Source organism: Ambystoma mexicanum, chromosome 2p (assembly GCF_040938575.1).
Source record: "Ambystoma mexicanum isolate Mex_15411 chromosome 2p, UKY_AmexF1_1, whole genome shotgun sequence".
In the NCBI taxonomy this organism is placed as follows: Eukaryota; Metazoa; Chordata; class Amphibia; order Caudata; family Ambystomatidae; genus Ambystoma; species Ambystoma mexicanum.
In genome coordinates this window covers 24399990-24422684 of record NC_090923.1, presented here as the reverse complement: position 1 = coordinate 24422684, position 22695 = coordinate 24399990, and the positions used below count along the sequence as shown (strand labels likewise).

The window sequence follows — 22695 nt, the reverse complement described above, 5'->3', positions numbered from 1 at the left end:
GGGCTCTGGAAGAGCTTATCCGAAATATGTAGTATGTAATATACTCCAACTCAAAGTTCAATTATAAGGCGGCTTTACGCCAATCCTATCCATTGGACAAAGATTTTATATCATATTTTCATAGAATTGGTAAAGTCTGGCATCATTCCTCCATCATGATGCAAATCAATAAAAGTTCCCATCTTCAAAAAAAGGTAACAGACAATTACCACACAACTACAGCCCAATCGCTGTATTAGACATCCCTGGAAAATTATTTACGTGTATTATTCTCAGGGATCTCAACAAATTGATTCTAGAAAACAATCTCTATGATCCTCATCAGAACGTTTTCATCTCAGGCCTTGGCAGTGCCGTTAATCTCACTGCCATAACGTCAATAAAAACGCAAGCTGCTCAAAACAAGCAGCCTCTATATATCGTATATGTTGATTTTAAGGTGGCTTTTGATTCAATATCCAGGAATTTCCTTTTAACCAAGCTGCAATTCGCTGGTTGTCCTCCTCCTTTGTTATCCCTTGTAGCTCAAGTACACTCGCATGCAACCATTCAGGTGCGACTGACATTAGACAGGAAATTATCCTCTTCAATAAAAACTTATTATTTTCAATTTTATTGCATCAGACATGTGTAACACCTTCACCCCTGTCATCTCTGATCAACCACGCCTAGGTACTGCACCTGTTGCATGGATTTTTTATGCGGATGATCTGGTCTTGTTATCAAAGACACCGCGAGGACTGCAGAATCCATTATCTGCCTCAGAGTTGTATGTAGGAAAACAAACTCATTGCAGGTTAATGTAACAAAGACCAAAATTCCATGTTATAAACCTGGTCGAAGAATTGAAAACACACTCTTGAAAATTGGCTTCTGAGCGGTAAGAAACTCGAGGTGGCCGATGATTATAAATATTTAGGCATTAAATCATGTCTCTGATCTGCCCTATCTACAGGAACTAACTCACAAAATGTGTACGTCCTCATCCCAAGCTCGGTTAATCAGGGCAAGATACGCAAAATTCTCATATCTCCCCATTATCGGGTTCTACATTCAAAAAGCCTCTGCCATTGTACTATACAGAGCGGAAAATAAACCCTGTAAATCAGAAACATTTTGGTCTAAACTCGAAGGCACATATTGGAAGGCTGTTTTGGGTCTCCCCAGAAGCCTCCCAATGTGCGTTCTGAGATATGAATTGGGGATCCCCTCTTTGCATGTCATGTACAATTGGAAAATATGTGCATTATACAGGAAGTGCCTCATGGCTGACAAATCGGATACTCTTAGATAAATGATCACATTACATCCTCAACTCAGTCCGTATATTTGCTCGTGAATGGAGAGCCCGTGCCATCCTTCTACTAGCTGAAGCTAATCTCACTGTAAATTTATTGATTGGAAATCCCACACGAGCAAAGAACAAACTGTTCCAAAATGATCGGCTATGCACACTTGAAAAATGCTGAACATACAAGAGCTTTCAACACAACAACTATTACATCGACTATTAGTATCCCCCCCGATACAAAACTACTAGAGCAGGGGGCTGCAGTTTCCTCGTTCTAGCTCCTAAACACTGGCACACCCTCCCTCTCAACATCAAAAACGACTCCTCTCTCAAGAAACGGCTAAAAGCATGGTTATTTAACCAATATTAGCATTTTGAGTTTGTTATTCTTTTGCTAGCTTACGTTCACCAGCTCCACCTAGAAATAATGCTTGTGTGTGATGTAGTATATCCATGTTAATATTTTCTGTATTCTGTAATATTGTATGACTAATGATTAAGGTGTCTGTAACCACGCTGCGATACCTCAGGGTCTGGGGGTGTAACAAATAAACCAAATAAATAACATCCTCATCTCCTTAAATTCCCTGCTCCAAACCTTAGGAATACATCTATGCAATATCGTCTCAACCTTTGACCACGTCTCGCTTGGATGCGCTTAGTGTTGCAGATTCCTAAAAACCATGATGTATGTAGATTGAATCAATTGGAAACCTTGCAACACTTATTGACAGAGTGTCCTGCACTGATGAACCAACGAAACCGTATCTGAAACCATACTTTCATGAATATAGAAACCGGACAGCACAAGATCTCTGGTTGAAATAGTTTCAGACGACCTTAGTAGAGTACAAATTGAAATTGTTAGATTCATACATTCCTTGCAAATTGAATCGTCAGCGAGATCGTAATAAAGGAGAAAAAGTGATTTTCCCCTCTTACATTATTTTATTTTTCTCTTTCTCCTTCTTCTCTTACTTAACTACTTTAATGCAGAGTCATTTTGATACACCTGGAAATGTATAGTGTGCATCACTGACAATACTTGTTTACTGCACTTAAAGTGATTGGAGGAACTGATTAACAATTATTTTAGACATCAATAAAATTGCTTATTTAAACATGTGTTCCACCTTTTACATTTTATTGTAGATACTGTAGTTGTATTTTCTTTTTCAATCTCGTTTTTAATTTTATTATCTATTAATCAATGTTTGTATACAAATGCTGAATCATGTAACATCTAAATATCGAAAGGTTGACTTGATCAACCGTAACAATAAAAAAAAAAAAAGTTAAAAAAAAATGAATGTTCTTTAGCAAACTTTCCAAGGTCTTCCAGTAGGTTTTTCGATTCTAAGCGATCCAACCGCGGCTGATTTTGCCGCGGCCGGAATGTTTGCATGAGAAAGGTGCGAACTACCAAAAGTTTGCACCTTTCTCACGCAAACACACTTTCATACTACAATAACGTGTAGTGAGCTGGGTGTTGCGGGGGACACCCCTGCAGCACCTTTTTTTTTTTTTTTTTTTTACGTATCTGCAATGCTACCACCAAAGGTTCGAACCTTTAGTGGTCGCATTTTTCGGTCATTTTGTACGGTCAGACTTTTTTTTTTTTTTGGTCCGATCGTACAAAACCAGTTTTTCATGCCATTAAACGTGTGGTCAACAATAACTAGTTCGTCCGCATAAATTAATGCACTGACCATAGTGTTCTCAAATCTAACTAGGCAGTTAGCCTTGTTTTCTAATCGTTTTATCATATTGGTTAAATAAAGGGTAAACAACAACGCTGCAAATAAGCAGCCCTGCTTAACACCTTTGTTGATTTTAATCGGATTGGACAAGTTTCACTCATTATCCAAACATACTTGGGCGCTATTATTAAAATGGCGCAATATCGAAATGTCTAACAACCAACTAGAACAATTCATATCAGCTAATAATTCTCAGAGTTTCAAGCGATTAACACTGTCAAAGGCAGAACTGAAGTCTATGAGTGTGGCATAAGACAGATGGATTGTTTCTACCTTTGGTTCTTGTTATGATGGCATCTAACAAGCCATATTGACTTTTCAAGAACTGAACTGAGATTTTACTATCTATATGGATTTGCTTCCTTTTTTTGGATGCACATTGAAGATGAATACACCTTGAATCCTGGGGAAGGGAGTTCACCTAGGCTGCTAGAAGGTTACCAAAATACTGTGTTGTTGATGGTAATTGAACTGCCATATATTTTCCTGTGTATTTGAGGTTTAGTTTGAGGGCCAGATCTGCTGTTAGAATGTTTCGTCCTTAGTTTTGTCAGGTAGGGAAACCCACATTAGAGTAGGTTAAGTGAGGCATTTTGATATTATTTCTATCCTAATAAAATGGCATATTTTGAACAAATATCAAACAGTTGTCCACCTCACATTGCTTACCCCTCACAATACCCACCATGAGTCAAAGTGCGGTAACGCTTGCCCTCTGACAAAGGAACTTTGTCCCAAATGCTCTTGAAGTTGTCTAATAAAATGCTATAAAACTGTAGCATATGCAGAAAAAAGAAAAAACATTATGGGGCATAATAAGTTAATATGTGTGGAAGAGTGAGTAAATGATATGTTTTGGAAATTAGAAGGCTTTAAGTAACTTGAAATTCTGTTGAAGTGGCGAACATTGCCTTTTAGGGACAGAGTTCTACCGTCCAGGCAATTTGACAGGATTTTCATGTCTAAGCTCCACCCCAAATGCCAACCTGGGGCTTTAGGCTTTCCAATAGAACAGTGTTATAGCCAATGCAGAGCCCAAAGGAGTGTCGCATCTCTGCGTTAAACAAAAGAGAAACCTATATCAATCAGCACTGGACCCTATTGGACAGCAAAATTGTTATGAACCTACTCTAAGAACAAATATCAATTGGTGGCGTATCTTTCTCGCGCCTTGGATCAGTCTGATCGTTGTGACTCCTTGAGGGGTTATGTGAGACTGGAGCTCCTGCGGCTCAAGGGGTGCTACATAAAATGCAATCTAGTACAAATAGGATTGCGGTAATGAGAGAGCCGGCTAACAGGACGGGGAAGCCGGAGTGTACAGAGGGCAACAAACTCAGCCGAGAAAAAGATGGAAGTGCAACAGCACATCACATAAGGCAAAACACCTTCCTGCCCGGTGTTCCCGAAATCAGCATGAAAATGTGCGCAGGCCGAAAACTACTACTCACACAATGCACTTTTCAGAAGCACAGAGAAAAATTCCAAAAGACTGCAAAATGCACAGAGGGGTACAGCTGCTTTACCATCGGGGGAAGAAGAAATGCGGAACAGGAAGGACAACGGGGGTGGTGTGTTGGAACAAGTATCAAACAGGGAAGGGAAGGAGAGAAAATGCCAGGAGACGAAGTCAAGAAAAGGGAGGGATGGTTTCCAAAGTTCAAGGAAATATTGAATGCACCTCAACATGGGAGACCGGGCAGGGGAGGGAAGAGCCGTGTAAAGAACGCATGCCTGGACTCAAAGGTGCTTTCTATTTTCCCGGTGTGTAGGAATAGCTCGATAGTAGTGAGGATTGGAAGGAGGAAACTACCGGATTGTACTGGCTTACTAGGACTACGGGCAGCTGCCATCCAAGGAGTCTGTATGCTCGACCGAAGGAAGAGGAGCACCAGAAGGCATTAAGGGGAAGAAATACTTGAATGAACAAGTGGTTCATTTTGCATGCGAGCTGACAAAGCGGGCGTTCTTTCTTTTTTGAAATACAGACTTACTTCCACTGCAAGGCGAAAGGCAGTGTGTTACAAGAACGGACTGTGGGTGCATATCTGAGAAGCGGAGCTGTCGCCTTTAACAGAGTTTGATTTACGCATTACTAAGTGGTCACGCAGAACAGACACTGAGAGGCAGGTCATGCACAAATGGACTTTGAGTGTTCTTTTTTCTTGTTTTTCCATTACTACCGTGCTGACGCACGTCTTCTGATTTATGGTAGCTTGGAAGCCGTGACCTCCGTGAAAGGGGAAAGGAGTTTATTTTCCCCATTTATTTATTTTATTGCTGGCTGTGTCGAACCCCTCATTTACTGCTGATTGCCTCAATAAAACAATGTATTTGTACCAATTGAGTCATGACTTCTGCCTGCGGATTAACAGTGGTGGCAGCAGTGGGATTTAAGACAACGCCTCACCAATACCTCACAGCATCGAAGCAGTGATAAAGACCTTGGCTGAGGGGCAATCATTTAGAAGTCTTTGTAGAAAAAGTAGAATCAAAGTAGGGTCACAGGCTGGGAGGCTTGTGAGAGGTAGAAGATGCAGGCAAATCTACAGAGGTAGCCAAGGCAAGTCTCAACTGAGATCAAGTAAGACTACAAGACAAGAGGTACGTTCTCTTAGACTGTACAGTACCTTTGTTTAGAAGAAATGGTTCCAGCTGGCTTCTGTTCCTGTGTGGCTCTGTAGATCCTGAGCCTCAGTCGTGGGGACAAGAGGGAAGACTTCTGTGGACTCCTACAACACAACAGGACGGTCAGCAGCAGAAAAGGACCAACTTCTATTCAGCAGCACTTTGTGGTTTCAGCTCCTCTCGTCTCAGCAAATAGCACCACAGCAGACTCTCGGACACCACTCTGGACTTTCCTCGCATCTGGGGTCCAGCACTCTGTTGAGGTGGCTCAGGCTTGGTCAGTCCTGCTTACTGGAAGTCCGGAGGATCTTCCTGCAGCTCGATTCCGACTTAAAAGTGATGCACTCCGTTTGGTGTTCCTCTCCCTGGCACTTAGGTTCCAGCAGCAGCAGAAGTACAGCCAGCTCTGAGAGGATGTCCAAACGAGTTCACTTTGGAGTTGATTGGTCTCACCAACTCAAGGGGAGAAGTCGTCCTTGCAGGGCTTCTCTAGTCTAGGCGAATTTGGTGCTTCAGCACAGCAGCAGGGCTTCACCAGGCAAACCAACGGGCCAGGAGTTGCAGCAGGCGTCTCTTCCAAGTTCTTCTTCGGATTCCTTCATCCAGTGATCAACTCTGCCTTTTAAGCCAAAATGCCGTGCCTTTTATGCAGGCTTCTCCCATTCATTTGCAGCCTAGCTGTCAATCACACAGCAGGGTGGCTGTCCTTGCCGGACAGCCAGTCGGCAAATCACCTTTGGGTGCATTCCTGTAACCAAGGGGATTAAGCACAGGGAGTGTTGGGCACCTCCCTCATTTCCTGACCCTGCCAGACATACTGGAGCCAGATTCGGGCTTTACTCAAGAATCCTGCCAATAACAAAATGAACAAAGGGACCAACCCTGGTTTGGCGTGCAGAGTAAATCTCAAGAAGGACCTTTCCAACAAGTAATGTCGAAAAAAGAAGACCGGGGCCATTTTGACAAAATGCTGGAGCTGAGCTGCGAATGCAGCCAGTGGTAAAAACACACAATGGTAGTAAAAAGTAAACCACTGCCACCAGCCATTAATTGTAGAAAGGGTAACATGAAAATGTTACATGAGAAACTAGACAAAAGGGATACTAATTAACCCCTCCATCACCCAATTGTAAGGTCGTGTGCTCTGGGTCTAGAAAGTTACAAAATTGTAAGTAAAGTCAATTTCACTTCACTGCTCTTGGAAACAGTAGTTTCACCAAGACAAGGTATTTAAACCTTAGGGAAATCTAAGAGACTTCCCTGTGCCACTGCACTGAAGGTTCTGTGTGTCACAATGCAAAGGTGATGCCTATGGAGTTTATCAGACTCCAAAACCAAATAGAAACTGTGTTAAATCACAGAAATATACATGAGAGAGTAGGAAAAAGGTCTCACTCTTTCCAGGTTAAAAATTAAAAAGTCCTAGAGTCCAGCAAAAGTGCTCAGGGTCTCTAAGGTAGAGGGTAATTAGCACATTTCTGAAAATTCTCCCCAACAATGAGCAGCCGAGGGGAGCTAGTGAAGTGTGAACAAAACGCTGAACGGGCAAAAGTAAGCTGAACAAGTACAAGTGAAGGCTGTACATAAAAGCCAACAAAATACAGGAAGTATTAAGAAGCAAATAATTAAGCTATAAACTTTTGAGTCCTTGTGAAAAGCCAAGGTGGCAGAAAGATGGCACATTGTTTTGTGAACCAGTGCTTCAAGCTTGGGGAAAGGAACCTTAAGCTCCTACGGAACTTTGTATATTAAGGCCAAGTGTGCTTGAAACATGGAGAAGAGAAACCCAAGTGAAGGAACATTTGAAACTTATAATTGTTGGAACTGCATCCTGAACGTGCGAAGGGAGCTAGAGGCAGTTGCAGACTTTATTTTGAACACTATTTGAGTTAGAATAACCCGACACTATACTTCTGTATTAGACGTGAGCGCAAGCACAGGTCTTGACCCATAAAGGCTTTTGATTTGGACTTATGGATATAGGCTTTCTTCAGTTTTTTTAGGTAGGGCAATCCCCACCATCGCTATAGGGCACGTTAGGCATTACACCCATCCTGATATTTAATAAAGATTCCATTGTTCAATTCACAATGTTGTTCCTGTCATCTCAAAACCATGCCTGTCTCACACCAGGCAAATGCATTAGGTTTTCAAGGCCATGTACATTTGTGAAATATAACAAATTACTATAACTTAATTTGAAGGCCCTGAGGCCATGTCTAGATTCCATATTGCCTTTTAGTAAACACACCTTGCAAGATTTAACTAAAAAAAAAGCAGCAGGCCTTTACCTGAAGACATTGCTGAAAATAATTACTGAATTCCTGGAGCACATTGTCTTGCAAGTTAAAAAAAAACAGGCCATGTAAACCGCATTCAGCATATTTTTAAAAACAAGCAGAGAACTGCAAATTCTTTTTAGCACAGTTTAGTTTAGTTTGTTTATTTATAAAGCGCATCCGAACCCTCAGGTAACTGGGCGCATAATCATGTGTACAGCAGTTACATATCGTTACACGAGCATCAAGGTACAACGGACAGAGCGTACATTAGTCCAGGCTCTGAATGTTTACAGTCAAAGTTGCTGCAGAGTAATAACAGAATAGCACATTCAAATAGCGCTCAGCAGGGCACATGCATGCATTTGCCACAAGAAATGAAATAAATAGCCTATCAAAAACAAAAGTAAGTTAGCTAGTCGACTTCAGCGTGTAAGCAGTTCACATACTGTTCAAAGAGGAATATTATAACATTCACAACAGAGTACTTGGGAGGGGGGGGGGTGGGGATGAGCTGGTGGGGTGAATGCACTATTCCGTATCCACGGCATGATTGTTGATTGAGCCACAGATCAACGCCAATGCACCGGCGAAATACGGCCTCATGAAGATACAGGCATAGGATAGGACATGCCAAGTACTACTTGTCAGCTTAGCCGCTTACCTTCGTTTCGGTGCCCTCATAAAGAGCTCACACAGGATCCGGCCCTGCTCATCTTTGTAATCTCGGACGGTGTTATAGAGTTCATGGCAGACTGCAATCTGAAAGTACAACACCACAGTTACATTCCAATACACAAACACCAGGTCACAATTGCATACGGTTCTAAATCAGATGTGTGGGAGATCTATATCAATTAGTAGGGAGGTTATCCTTGCATCTAGATAAATGTTATCACCCTATATGGCTTTTAGTATCTGTTATGTAAGCTGCATCTTAAGATTTGCAACGGCTCTCATTAAACGTGTTATGATGCCATTGCCATGTATGGGCATAAACATTCTGACAAATAAACATGTTGTGGTTCTAGTAGAAACTGTATATGTAAACCAGTTGTTATCTCATTCCCCATTTGAAAGTGCATTTTGCTGTTGTTGCCACTCCTGTACCAAATAATAACAAACACATTTTGTCTTCTCCCAGGAGACATGGAATCTTCATGGGGTTCCACAGTAATGGATACATGTGTGAACAACTCCCCTGGTGTCAGATTGATCTGCAGCAGGAGGGCCTCTAGCTGCTTTGTAAATAAATGCTTTTTAAGAAAACTCACTTTGACTCCTGGAAGTGCCGCACTTCACATACCCCGTAGTAACCTCATTCCTGTAGGTTGAGATAGGCTATATACGAAAGGAGGAAGGAAGGGCGGGCATATTCAAAAATTGTCTCTTCAGACATATGCACATTTACTCTACTAAACAACATGACATGACTTGACACTGAGCTATAACATTATATAGATGGTAGTGAGACACAAGAGGAAGTGATCGATCGAAGGGACATATATTCCATCGCTCGTCATACTAGATGCCACCTGCTCCCGTGTCATGTGTGACCCCTTTGGTTGTGGCTTTTGTACAAACCTCCTTCTTAGCACTATGAGAAGCCAGAGGGTGCCTCACCCGCTAGTCCCCAAGGGATCTCTCTCTCTCAGATGGCCAGGGCACAGCCATCACCTTTGGATCCAGACCCTGGGGGTGGACCAGTGCAGGAGGATGACCTGGTTGAGGGTTCTTCGGGGAGTGGTGGTGAGAAGCCAATGGCGAGACGCAGTATTACCCGCTTTTTTGTTAATCTACGCCATCCTATTTTGTAGGATTTTCCAAAGTCTCTACCCCCTCCTTTTTCCACAAACACTGGGGCGAGGAAGGGGATGACAGAGTAACCAGACTAACCCTCCCACATCGTACTGGACATGTCCCGTAATCGGGTCAGGCAAAGTCAGGCACTTTACACTAAGTGTATAGACCTGATACCAGTTAGCTCTTCACCTCCCACGAATTAAAGGCAACACCTAAAAACACTCTGAACAAGGCGGAAAACGAGTACAAGCAGAACTTCCGGGACGAAGGCACACCTAATGGAGAAGGGCATTGGACCAAGGGACTAGAGCAGCGGGCCAAAAACCCCAAGGGTTCCCTAGTGGAGGTTGTTGACTCTGACAGACCGCAAAAGACACATGGAGAATGCCAGATCCCACAGGTGATGATTGCATTGCGTTTCAAGGACTCCAGCGACCCTCCCGGGTGAACAACAGAGTTGAGGAGGCAAGGCCAAGCCTGTGGTACTAGCCTTGACTCGTGAATTGGAAATAGCAAAACAAGAAAGAAGCGCACAAAGCCGGTGAGTTGGCAAGCGACCTGAGAGAACAGTAGGTATTAAACCAAATGAAGTAACAACATTATAGGACAAGTGAAGGGAGCACGCGTGGTAATGAGACGCGAAGAAAGGCTGACCTGTGAATGAACTTTGAAGTAAAACGGCAGCTGTAAGATCAGCGATACTAAGTAATGGAGTGGTCCGGCGAAAGGAAGTAGCCCATTCGAAACTCTGTGAAAGGTACATTGTTTGAAGTTATAAGGCGAATGAACAGCAAAGGTGATTAAGCGACAGTTGAGTCGAAGTGGTCCTGCGGTGGTCTGTAAAGAGAGCCACACACATTTGAAAATATTCGAGATCCGAAAGGGGTCCGAGTCTGATTGAGGGAGACCCGAAGTACATTAATCTTGGGGAAGAGAGTCCCCTGGCAAGGTTGTGTTGAACTGTGACGTGAGATGTCTGAGCCCGACAGAAGGGGACCTACGTGAACTGTGTGCTGCAAGGTCTGACCCTGACAGAGAGGCACCTTTGTATACTTTATGTTGGAATATCATTTTGAAAGTCAAGAAAGAGACTTTAACATGGAAGGCCAGACGGGCCTCAATCCATGGTTTGGAACTGCTTAAGAGTGTTGGTTAGAAACCGAGCCAGAGTGCGTCATACTGCCTACAAGGACAGCCTTACTCGTGAGAGGCAACGTGAGGAGGAGAGTTGGTTCAACGGCCTTTATTTTTCCTTTTGCATACATTTTTCCTTTTGCATTTGAACAATCAGGCTCAATTCAAGTTTAGCCTTATCTCGGTGGAAGATATGGAAGGAATTCTAAAATCCAGGAGACCAACGACATGTGTCGAAAATCTCCTACCATCCAAAATGATAATGGACAACAGAGATTTTCGCCCCTCTGTTTACCAGAATGGTAAATGCATCTTTTAGAGGTGGGAACGTTCCTGAAGACATCAAGACTGACTAGGACACCCTTGATTCAAATAAACGTGCCTGGATCAAAATGACCCCAGTAACTTACAACCAATAACTAACTGTAACTTTCTGTTAAATTTATTGGATAAAGTTGCCACAATTCAACTCAAAAGTTATGTCAAAGTTAACGACATACCACACACACACACACACACACAAATCCAGCGCTAGGTCAGCACACAGTACGGAGACCGCTCTACTGGACCTGCAGACTCAGATGCCGAGCATAATGGATAGGAGCAAGACTGGCCTACTGGTACTTCTGGATCCAAGTACAGCTTTTGACCTCTTGGAACACCAGTAGCTTCAGTGTGCATTGGAAAACATAGGCAACTGCTCTGACGAAGCAACTGATGGGTCATCTCATTTTTATCAGAGACAAAATCAAAAATACACTAGAGCGAAGGCTTTTCAAATGAAATACCTATAGGGTGTGGCGTACCTCAGGGCGCAAGCCTATCACCACTATTATTCCATCTTTATTTAAGATATCTATGCATAGTGCTTGATAAGAACAGAGCTTTTTTACTAACTATGCCGACGATACCCAGTTGGCGATAGAAGTTATCGGGAGTTACGCCGAAGACTCGGCCAAGGTATCATCTCTCTACAACATAATTGAAACATGATTAGGGAAAGCTGGATGTGCCGTAAAGGGAATAAAACAGAGCTAATGATTTTTGGCTCCCCTCAAGCCCGTGCAAAACTCAGTGAAGAGTATAAGACCATCGACATTAAAGGCTCCCGATCACCGTGGTAGAGAAAGTGAAGACACAGGGTATATTCCTGGAAGTCTCAATGGGATCCGAGACTCCGGTGTCCTATTTGTCAAATAATAGGCATCACTACCTACGACTGCTTAAATCCATCCGGCCTTAAATAAGGATAATAGTGCTAGCATAGCTCGAGCTGTTATTCCATCTAGGCTTGATTATGGCAATGCACTTATGATCGGTGCAAGCAAAGGATGTATAGCCAAGTGCCATGTACTGCAGAATAGTGCAGTGAGAATTCTTAAGAAAAAAACGAGAAGGGACCATATAACTAAAGACAGGAAAGACCTGCACTGGCTGTCAATAGAAGACAGAATTATATTCAAAGCCCTGACACTGGTACACAGATGTATACTGGAAATGGAGCAGCGTACTTAAAGAAGAAAATCGTTCCCTATGTACCTGGAAGGCAACTGTGATCAGAGGATCAGAACCTGATTAAGTGTCCCAAATTCCAAAAAACGTACAGACTGGGCCGTGCTTTCCCAGTAAAAGCAGCCCAGTGGTGGAACAACCTGCCTGCATACCTAAGGTCGGAGGAGAACTATCACGCTTTTAGAAAGGCGCTGAAAACCAAACGTTTTAGATGAACTAGTTCAGTTAGTAATTTTATCATGAGGTAGAAAGTGTATAGTCTTTTTTGTCACTGTCGGTGTCTATATGTCAGCGCCCGGATTCCCACGCGTTTATCGGCACTATACGAATCCACAAATAAATAAATGTACACTTTTTGTACAAGAGATTGGGCAGGCATTAGGTTTTTGTTCGTATAGGGCATTTTAATTTGAAGGACTCAACTGCGACTGTTTGTTTATCGTTTGATGGTCGAGACTACTTGCATCTTAGTTATAGGGCAAAATAGGCGTTTCTCCAACCCCAACATTTTCAATAAAGGTTTTCCAAGTTGTATCCATTATGTCAGTGTCCTACTTGTGATACCATGCCTTCCCTACCGCACCCACATCTCCACAGGGATTGCTGCGCCAACTCCTTTGTCTTTTCTTTATGTAACACCTTGGCAGGAAAAAAGACAATAGTTACCTGTGTGGTGCGTGGATTATTACGAGTCCATTGGCCCTCTCCAACGTCCCTCTTTAATGTCACAGCTAATGGGCACACTGCCCCTCAAGTGGAAGGATCAGAACGTGCTTCACAGGGGTGTACACTGAACATGGGTGGTGATGTGGTATTCAGCCCTTTCCTCCATCTTCCTTTGCAGGTGGCTACACCCTCGCTAGAGCCCTCCAGTAACCGCTCACCATTGCGAGTTTCTGGTTTATTTCTGAATGTGCTGCTCTTGGGGAACAGACTCTTCCCTTCACAGGTACTAAAGCATGTGCAAGGTGGGAACACTGAGCATCAAAACCTTCGACCTTTGAAAGGGCCTTGGCTTGTTAACAGATCTTCAGATTATTCAACACTACTTTTGCCACCACTGTGGTATGTTAGCGAGGGGGGAGGGGAGGTCGTTGCCATTACGTTATTTAAATTGTTTCTTGCCAGTTGCATATTATGTAAGTAAGACTTTTTGGAGGGACAGATCAAAACACAAAGTCAGAGGTTAGAAGAGTCTTCAGGGAGTCAGGACAGCCAATGTTATTTGAGCAAAGCCTCTGGGAGTTGAGGCACTTCTTGAAGGTAAGTAAAACATCTTGAACAATGTTACAGAGAGTTCTGTAGAAAAAGAAATCACTGTTGGGCCACAAGCTGTGAGGCTTGTGGAGGGCAAAGCTGCAAGCAACTTTGAAAAAGGTAGCAAATGCAAGTCTTAACTGAGAGCAAGTAAGCTACACAACCTTAGTTCACAGTACCTTTGGTCAGAAGAAATTGGATCCAGCTGGCTTCTGTTCCTGCTGTAGTATGGCAGATACGGTTGTTCCTGGGCCTCAGTCGTGGGGACTCCTGCACCGCAATGGGACGATCGCCGACCGCAACCGGCAATCTTCAAACAAGTGGCACCTCAGTGTTTCAGTTCCTTGTGTTTACTGCAAAATATCAAAACTGCGGTTGGGCTTTCCTTGCATCTGGGGTCCAGCACTCTGTTGAGGGGGCTCAGGCTCGGTCAGTCTTGCTTCCTGGGAGTCCAGAGGATTTTCCCTGGAGCTCTTGGCCAGTTTAAAAGCAACGCACATGATCTGGTGTTCCTCTCCCCGACTATTCGGTTCCAGCAGCAATTGCAGTGGTATTTCAACCAGCTCCAAGAGGATATCCAGGTAGCTTACTTTGGAGTTGACTGGTCCCACCAACTCAAGGAGAGAAGTCGTCCTTGCAGGGGCTTCTCCGTCGATACGAATTTGGAGTTTCAGTACAGCAGCAGCGCTTCACCGGGCAAACCAACAGTCCAGGAGTTGCAGCAGGCGTCTTCTTCAAGTTCTTCTTCGGATACCTTCGTCCAGTGGTCGACTCTGCCTTCCAAGCCAAAAGCCTTACCTTTTTATGCAGGTGTCTCCCATTAATTCCAGCCTAGCTGTCAGTCACCCAGCAGGGTAGCTGTCAGTCACCCAGCAGGGTGGCTGTCCTTACCGGACAGCCAACTGGCCAATCACCCAAGAGTGCATTTGGGTCTCTTCTGAGACTAAGCACAGGGTGTTTTGGGCACCTCTCTCGCTTGCTGCCCCCGCCAGAAACCCTGAAGCCAGAGACGGCTTCACTTGTGAATCCCGCCAAAGACAAAACGGACAAAGACTAAACCTGGTTTGGCGTGCAGAGTAAATCTCAAGAAGGAACTTTTCACAAAGAAATGCCGAAAAAGGAAGACCGGGCCATTTTGACAAAAATGGCACCCTTGGGTGCTATACTGCGAACGCAGCCCGCGGTAAATGCACATCACGATAGTTAAAAGTAAACCACTGCCACCAGCCATTAATCGAGGAAAGGGTAACAATTTTACATGAGAAGCTAAACAAAGGGGATACCAAGTAACCCCTCCAGCACTCTGTAAGATAGTGGGTGCTGGGTCTAGAAAGTTACAAATGTAAGTAAAGTCAATTTCACTTTACTGCTCTTGGAAACAGTAGTTTATCGAAGAGAAAGTATTTAAACCTTTGGGAAATCTGAAAGACTTCCCTGTGCCACTGCAATGAAGGTGCTGTGTGTCACAATGTAAAAAGATGATGCCTGTGGAGTTTGTCAAGACTCCAAAACCAAGAGAGAAACAGAGTTTAAATCTCATTAAAATAAATGAGAGAGTGGGGAAAAAAGGACTACCTCTCTTCAGGTTAAAAATTAAAAGTCCTAAAGTCCAGCAAAAGAGCTGGGGGTGTCTAAGATGGAAGGGAATTGGTACATTTCTGAGAATTCTCCCTAACACTTGGATAAAAGGCTCCAGCAGTCATTCATCAGATCACTGCTGGAGGCAAGACTTCCACGAAGAAGAGCAGCCTGCTGACAACCCAAGGATAACCCCTGAACTGACCAACATCGATTCTAGCGATGTCCCAGTGAAGCCCTACTCTTCTGTCCTGATCTCAAAGTCTGTGTTGCTGCTTCAACCCCTAGACCGGTGTGAACAACCAGTCTCGAGCCCTGCTAGAGGATCCGTGCCTGCTGAGCCTTCAAAGGTTTCCCTGGAGCAACCGGTGGACTCCCCAGCTCTCTTCTGGGCTGCCTCGCTGCAGCCGATGCTGTTCCGAGCAGAGCCTTGAAGCTTGGCAGATCTGCAGCTTGTACCACAGGTTTGATACAGATTGGTTTGCTCCCAGAAATTGCGCACACAACCAATTTTAATTGCTTAGTTGCAGATGATTTAATGTGAATCAAACAACAGCCGACACGTGTTTCGAGCAAAGCTCTTCTTCCAAGGCTGAGACAATTACCCAAATTATGCACAGTTTTGACAAACAATAAACAGCAGTTAAGCATCATGCAGATCCAAAGAACATACAGTAAGCATGTGGGTGGCAACGAAAAAGCAAAATAGGCGTCACAATATTAACAAACAGTTTACACCAATTAATATGCATTGCAAGGTATAATTATATGACATGTCAAAATTAAAAATAGGCATGAAAGAATATATAGACCATCGGTTGTTGGGGTGAGGCGAGCCATCAAGTCAATGTCATATATAAAAGAAAAAAGATATATGCAAGAGAGTGAGTGATGGGAACGGCCCTGTAAGCACAAGACTCATCATACTTATATCTGAATAATGGAAGTGGTTAATGAATTAGTTTTTACCTGAGGAGGCTTGGCACTAGAACTAATAATTTAGAAACCAAAGACAAAAAACAGAAACCAGAATATTTATTTGAGAGTGGCCATATCAATAATTAGGCAAGCCGCTAGAAATAAGATTGCCATGTTTAATTGTATAGCATCTTACCCGATTAAGGTAGATAAGTATCCGACAATTATAAGTTGCGACTCCGCTGTAAGCGCAACAAAAATCTAAGTTAGCCGCTTAACATATGGTGGGATTAAAGAGCATGTTAAATGGACAATCTGTAAAATAATAAAATACAAAAATAAAAAAATCATACCTATATAGACGCGTGTGCGTATTCAATTGTGGCTGTCAGCCAAAGCAATAAGGACCTAATGCGGTAGAGTTGAAACAGGCACGCGGCACCGTGTAATGGGGGAGACAAAAAAAAAAGGAAAGGACTAATTAGTCAATTAAAAGACACTCGCAAAGAAAGGCGAGACGGTCACATGCGTGTCCCCCCCAGGGTAAAGTATCCTTAGGGGTCGGCGCGAAAGACCTTCACTTACCGGCGTTTCCGCCCGAACTGATGAAATGGAGCCTCGCGCATGGTTGTTGAGCTCGTATTTAATACTGTCAAGCCCAGTTGAGCAACAAGAGCTCTGATGTAGGCTCTGGCGGTCATATTGGGTGTGAACCCAAGTTATAGTTTGAAAGGTACGAAGGTCTATACACATTTAAATTGATGATCAAGAGATAATTTTTACTCAATAAGGAGGCCATTTGGCACGAAGTGACAGATAATTTGTAATTATTTATATGCATTTTTGAAAGTTCATTTACAATGCCGCCTTGGTAATGTTAGTTAGCAAATAATAATGATAACATAGGCCATAATTGTTATTAATAGGCCTAATCTACCCATAATGACAAAATACAGATAAGTAATGTCCACAGGGTGCGCAGTTAATGCAACCTTGTGTATTGGAGGCTAGTTAGCAATTATGAAGGATGACATGGGCCATGGTTAAAAACACCCAGTGTCCCCCAATTCTCAGAAAAGTTTCTGATAAATCCAATTTAATTTTTAAATTGGATTTATCAGAAACTTTTCTGTACATTTATTTCAACTAATTGGCTCCAAAACAAGTAGCATCAAGAATTGGGGGACACTGGGTGTTTTAATCATGGCCCATGTCATCCTTCATAATTGCTAACTAGCCTCCAATACACAAGGTTGGAATAACTGCGCACCTTGTGGACATTACTTGTTTATCTGTATTTTGTCATTATGGGTAGATTAGCCCTATTAATAACAATTATGGCCTATGTTGTTATTATTTGCTAACTAACATTAGCAAGGCGGCATTGTAAATTAACTTTCAAAAATGCATATAAATAATTACAAATTATCTGTCACTTCGTGCCAAATGGCCTCCTTATTGAGTACTAATTATCTCTTGATCATCAATTTAAATGTGTATGGACCTTCGTAACTTTCAAACTATAACTTGGGTTCACACCCAATATGGCCGCCAGAGCGTACATCAGAGCTCTTGTTGCTCAACTGGGCTTGACAGTATTAAATACGAGCTCAACAACCATGCGCGAGGCTCCATTTCATCAGTTCGGGCGGAAACGCCGGTAAGTGAAGGTCTTTCGCGCCGACCCCTAAGGATACTTTACCCTGGGGGGACACGCATGTGAACGTCTCGCCTTTGCAAGTGTCTTTTAATTGACTAATTAGTCCTTTCCTCTTTTTTTGTGTGTCTCCCCCATTACACGGTGCCGTGTGTCTGTTTCAACTCTACCGCATTAGGTCCTTATTGCTTTGGCCGACAGCCACAATTGAATACGCATACGTGTCTATATAGGTATGATTTTTTATTTTATTCTTGTTTTACAGATGGTCCATTTAACATGCTATTTAATCCCACCATATGTTAAGAGGCTAACTTAGATTTTTGTTCCGCTTACAGCAGAACCGCAACTTATAATTGTCGGATACTTATCTACCTTAATCAGGTAAGATTCTATACAATTAAACATGGCAATCTTATTTCTAGCGGCTTGCCTAATTATTGATATGGCCACTCTCAAATAAATACTCTGGTTTCTGTTTTTTGTCTTTGGTTTCTAAATTATTAGTTCTAGTGCCAAGCCTCCTCGGGTAAAAACTAATTCATTAACAACTTCCATTATTCAGATAGAAGTATGATGAGTCTTGTTCTTACAGGGCCGTTCCCATCACTCACTCTATTGCATATATCTTTTTCCTTTTTTCTTTTATATATGACATTGACTTGATGGCTCGCCTCACCCCAACAACCTATGGTCTATATATCCTTTCATGCCTATTTTTAATTTTGACATGTCATAATTATACCTTGCAATGCATATTAATTGGTGTAAACTGTTTGTTAATATTATGACACCTATTTTGCTTTTTCGTTGCCACCCACATGCTTACTGTATGTTCTTTGGATCTGCATGATGCTTAACTGCTGTTTATTGTTTGTCAAAACTGTACATAATTTGGGTAATTGTCTCAGCCTTGGAAGAAGAGCTTTGCTCGAAACACGTGTCGGCTGTTTGATTCACATTAAATAATTTGCAATTAAGCAATTAAAATTGGTTGTGCGCGCAATTTCTGGGAGCAAACCAATCTGTATCATAGTTAATATACGTGCACACTGCAGGCAGGGTGTTCACACATTGCCCCCTATTGCTGCCCATGAACCAGCCCTTAAATCCCCCTCGTCAAGTGCGCCAATTCCACTTTTGTCCTTTTCTGCCACACACTTCTTTGTACCACAGGTTGCCTGCTCATGTATTTTTAGCCATCTCACGCCAAGGGAAACTATGCTGGATCTGCTCCTGTGTTCACCGCTGGAAAATCACCTGTCGCCGCCTGACAGTGGTGACCGCCTCTGCAACTTGTCTTTGTGTCCTAGAGGTGCCCCATGGCCATCTATGCTGCGGAAGTCTTCATCTTTCTTTCTTGGGGTGTTCTACTGGAAGCAGTCTGGAACCAATTCAACAACAGACCAAAACTAAATCGTGTGACTGAAAATCACCTCTGCAGTCTAGAAGGCCTTCGCAAAATGAAGCAAGACAGAACAAAACTGCAACGTATTCTGGAACGTCCACAAGTGGTAGCAAGAAAACTCTTGAGTCAGGGAGTCCCGACCCTACTCGCTCTGACCTAAACTTTGGTGGTGGAACCTGAGTCAAGGATCCCTCCATAGGCATATCTGTCAGGATTCCAGGGTACACTGTAGGATTTTCACATAAGGGCATTCACCTTAAAAGGCCATTTTGGTATCCATTTACATGTACACATCTTAAACACTTTAGATAGAGAAAGTACAGGTGTGGTGATTTGTAGGAGGTTGTAGTTTGTATGGGTTATGGTTTAAAATAAAGAAACTTTTTCCTTAATGAAGCTTGCAGGAGGCCTTTGTTAACCCAAGGCAAGATGGAGCCTCTATTCAGCAGCAGTGATTGGAGGAGACAGGCAGTGAGGTAGTTTGGAATTCCACTGGGAATTCTAAACTGCCTTTCATTCAAGTTGTCAAGGAAGCAGGTTGCAGTTTTTCAGCACAGCAGCATTTTAAGTAAAGTAGAAGAAAGTAGTAAATGCTATCAAACACATCATCTCGACCGACATCTAGTCTCCTACCCTTCGGCCCATACCGTGTCTGACCAACTTACTCCCATTCGCCTTACTCTCCCAGTCATAAGCTGTGACACCTGTAAATTGTATATCTGCACACTACATATTTGATGTAAATATCTATGACTTTATATTGTATAACTCGCATATTTTGTAATTAAGCAAGCCCTTATTTTGCATACTCTGTATATTTTGTAATTATGTAAACCTTTATTTTATATACTCTGTATATTTCGCAACATTGTAAGCCTTTCATCCTCCTATTGTTGCGCTCAGTTACCCACGGGTCTGGTGCGCATAAAAAGTGAACAAACAAACAAAGTGGTTTCGGCCGAAAGAAGCCGTGTACAGAAGAAGAAAGCTCAGTGCAAGTGATCTTGTTGTTATTGTTGAAGTTACAATTCAGTTAAACGTAGTTACAGTTCTAGTGTAGGACAACGTTCAGCGTTTAGTGAAAGACATGCTGAGGGTTTAAAGTTTAAATCTGCAGTAGAATAAATGTAAGCCTTTGGATGGCGCAGCAGCTGGGCACGCAATTCGTGTTTGTGGTGTGCGCGTGATTCGTGAGGGTCGCGCGTTTCGTAGCTCTCGTGCTAAGCTAACATTAACATATTAATAAGGTGCACGAAACTATGCCGGAGTGCAGTGCTGGTTTTCTAACCACATTACTTAAAAAAGACATAACAAATATTAACGCCATCCTGTAGTAGATCATATCTTTCCATACTAATGCTTACTAACTTCATTTGCGTCATTTCGTTCTGCGATGATTAGAGGAAGGGACCTACTGACGAGTGCGTTCAAGTCACATTTTCTTCGGCGATGAACAGCCGATTACAGTTTGCTATGCAAGGCTTACCACAGGAAGTTAGTTTTGTTAATTTGTTTTGAAACTTGGAAAAACAAGAAGCTACGGCAATAAAAGGAGGCAATCGTTGAAACAAATGAAATGAGACTGGAGAAAACAGCAAGAAGCAATGATTCTGAATCTCTGAACTAGTTTATTTTAACGTTTAAGGTACGAAGTCAGATGAAACAGAACGAAGTAGTGCTGAGAGCAGACTGACAACTCTCGAACTTTTAGCACAGTGGAATCTAGGCATCAGAGCTACAGATGAGTCAGTAGTTTCCGTCATAAGACTGACTAGGCATTTGTTAGAACTTAGACTCTAAATGACAGTTAAGAACCAGGGAGAAGAGCGAGAGAAGTAACAAAAGAACCAGAGACTTTAGCCATCAAAGTGGTTTCTTTTCAAAAGACATTCCAGCATATCCAGTCAAATATAAAAAGGAAGCCCATTAGCTCATCAAGCATAGGCTGCAGGTATAAGAGGGTCATGGAAAGGCAAGAAGATAAGGTAAGAGTGGATTGGGAGACAAGAGAAAAGTAATTGCTTTTGTTGCGATTGTTTAGGTTCTCACGGCATCGCCTTGGTGTATCTAAACTAACCGAAGCATAGCTAAGCAGTCCAGAAAGGATGCAGGATTAGTGGGTGCTGTGAAGATCTGCATTTGTTATTTTATCCCAATTCCAGTTATATCTGCAAAGTGACTATTGGGGGGGGGGGGGGGGCGCCGGTTTGGTGGGCCAGCATCACTCCTGCACGAAGTTTCAGACTGGACCCGACAATACGCTTGCATTCATACCTGAACTTTAACTGTTTGACTCTTATTAATCATAACCATTGGTACTCAAAATCTCTATATAAATCTGCCTGAAAGTATCTACTTTGGAACTTGTGACTTTTGGGCACAAGGCAACAAACCATGTTCGGGTTGGCCGTTAGGAGGATTGTTTTGTGATTATTCTAAATAGATGCATCTGAGTACTTACCTGTATTTCACTGGTCATTGAATCAAATGCTATTCTATTTCTCCTAAGGGTGAATGTATGTATCTGTTTTATATAAGTTGGTGTGACAATAGTTGATTAGGTTTATCTGCTTAGTTTGAAACTAAAGGCCTAATAAATAATTGTATGTTTATACTTACCTAACTGGATTTACTTGTTTTGCTCTGTGTGGCCTCATTGTCTCCCTAGACCACTCTCACACCCTTCCCGAGACTAAGCCTTGTCGCTATGCTACCGCACCTTGATTGGGTTTGGCAAACCTCTTAGTCTCTTCCCAGTTCACCATAATAGGATGGCCTCCCAAAAATCGCTGCCCCCCCCGTCATTCTCCCAACCCCCTTAGACACCCTGCCCCCCGTTAGGGAGAATTCTCAAAATGTGCTAATTCCTCGCTACCTTAGAGACCCCCACCTCTTTTGCTGGACTTTGGGAATTTTTAATTCCGTTTGGTTTCTGTGTTTATTCCATTGATTGTGGAGTTGTAGGCAACTCCATAGGCATCATCTTTTCATGTGCGTCACACAGCACCCTCAGTGCAGTGACACAGGGAAGCCTTTCAGGCTGTCCCAAGGTTTAAATACCTTCTCTGGGATAAACTACTGTTTCCCAGAGAAAGTAAAGTGAAATTGACTTTACTAGTCTTTCCAAATGCCTAGACCCAGCACACACCATCTTACAATAGAGTGCTGGAGGGGTTACTTAGTATCCCCTATGTCTAGAAACTTATGTAGCAGTCAAATGCTATCCTTTCCTCTTGAAATGGCTGGTGGCTGTGGTTTTACAACGAACTACCATGATTTTTCCCGACCGTGAAAACTGGTAGCGTTAAATCGCGGGAGACATGTTTTTAAAGATGGCGTCTGAGCCTCCTTTGTTTAAACAGGTCCTGGACGTCTTTTTTCGCCATTTCTTTGGAAAGGTACTTCTAGAGTGACTCTGCGCGCCAAACCAGGTTTGGTCCCTTTGTTCCTACGCCTTTGGCGAGCTTCAG

The 22695-nt window shown here is 42.7% G+C and overlaps 1 protein-coding gene across 10 annotated transcripts in view; it reads right to left on the bottom strand.

The window, feature by feature from the left end:
- The window catches only part of PBRM1 (polybromo 1), a 1258882-nt gene that overhangs the window by 1190912 nt on the left and 45275 nt on the right, over positions 1-22695 (bottom strand). For all 10 annotated transcript variants that reach the window (XM_069643172.1, XM_069643175.1, XM_069643176.1 and 7 more), the window contains one exon: positions 8623-8720. In XM_069643172.1, coding sequence (XP_069499273.1) covers positions 8623-8720 — 98 coding nt within the window. The remainder of the gene's footprint in view (positions 1-8622; positions 8721-22695) is intronic.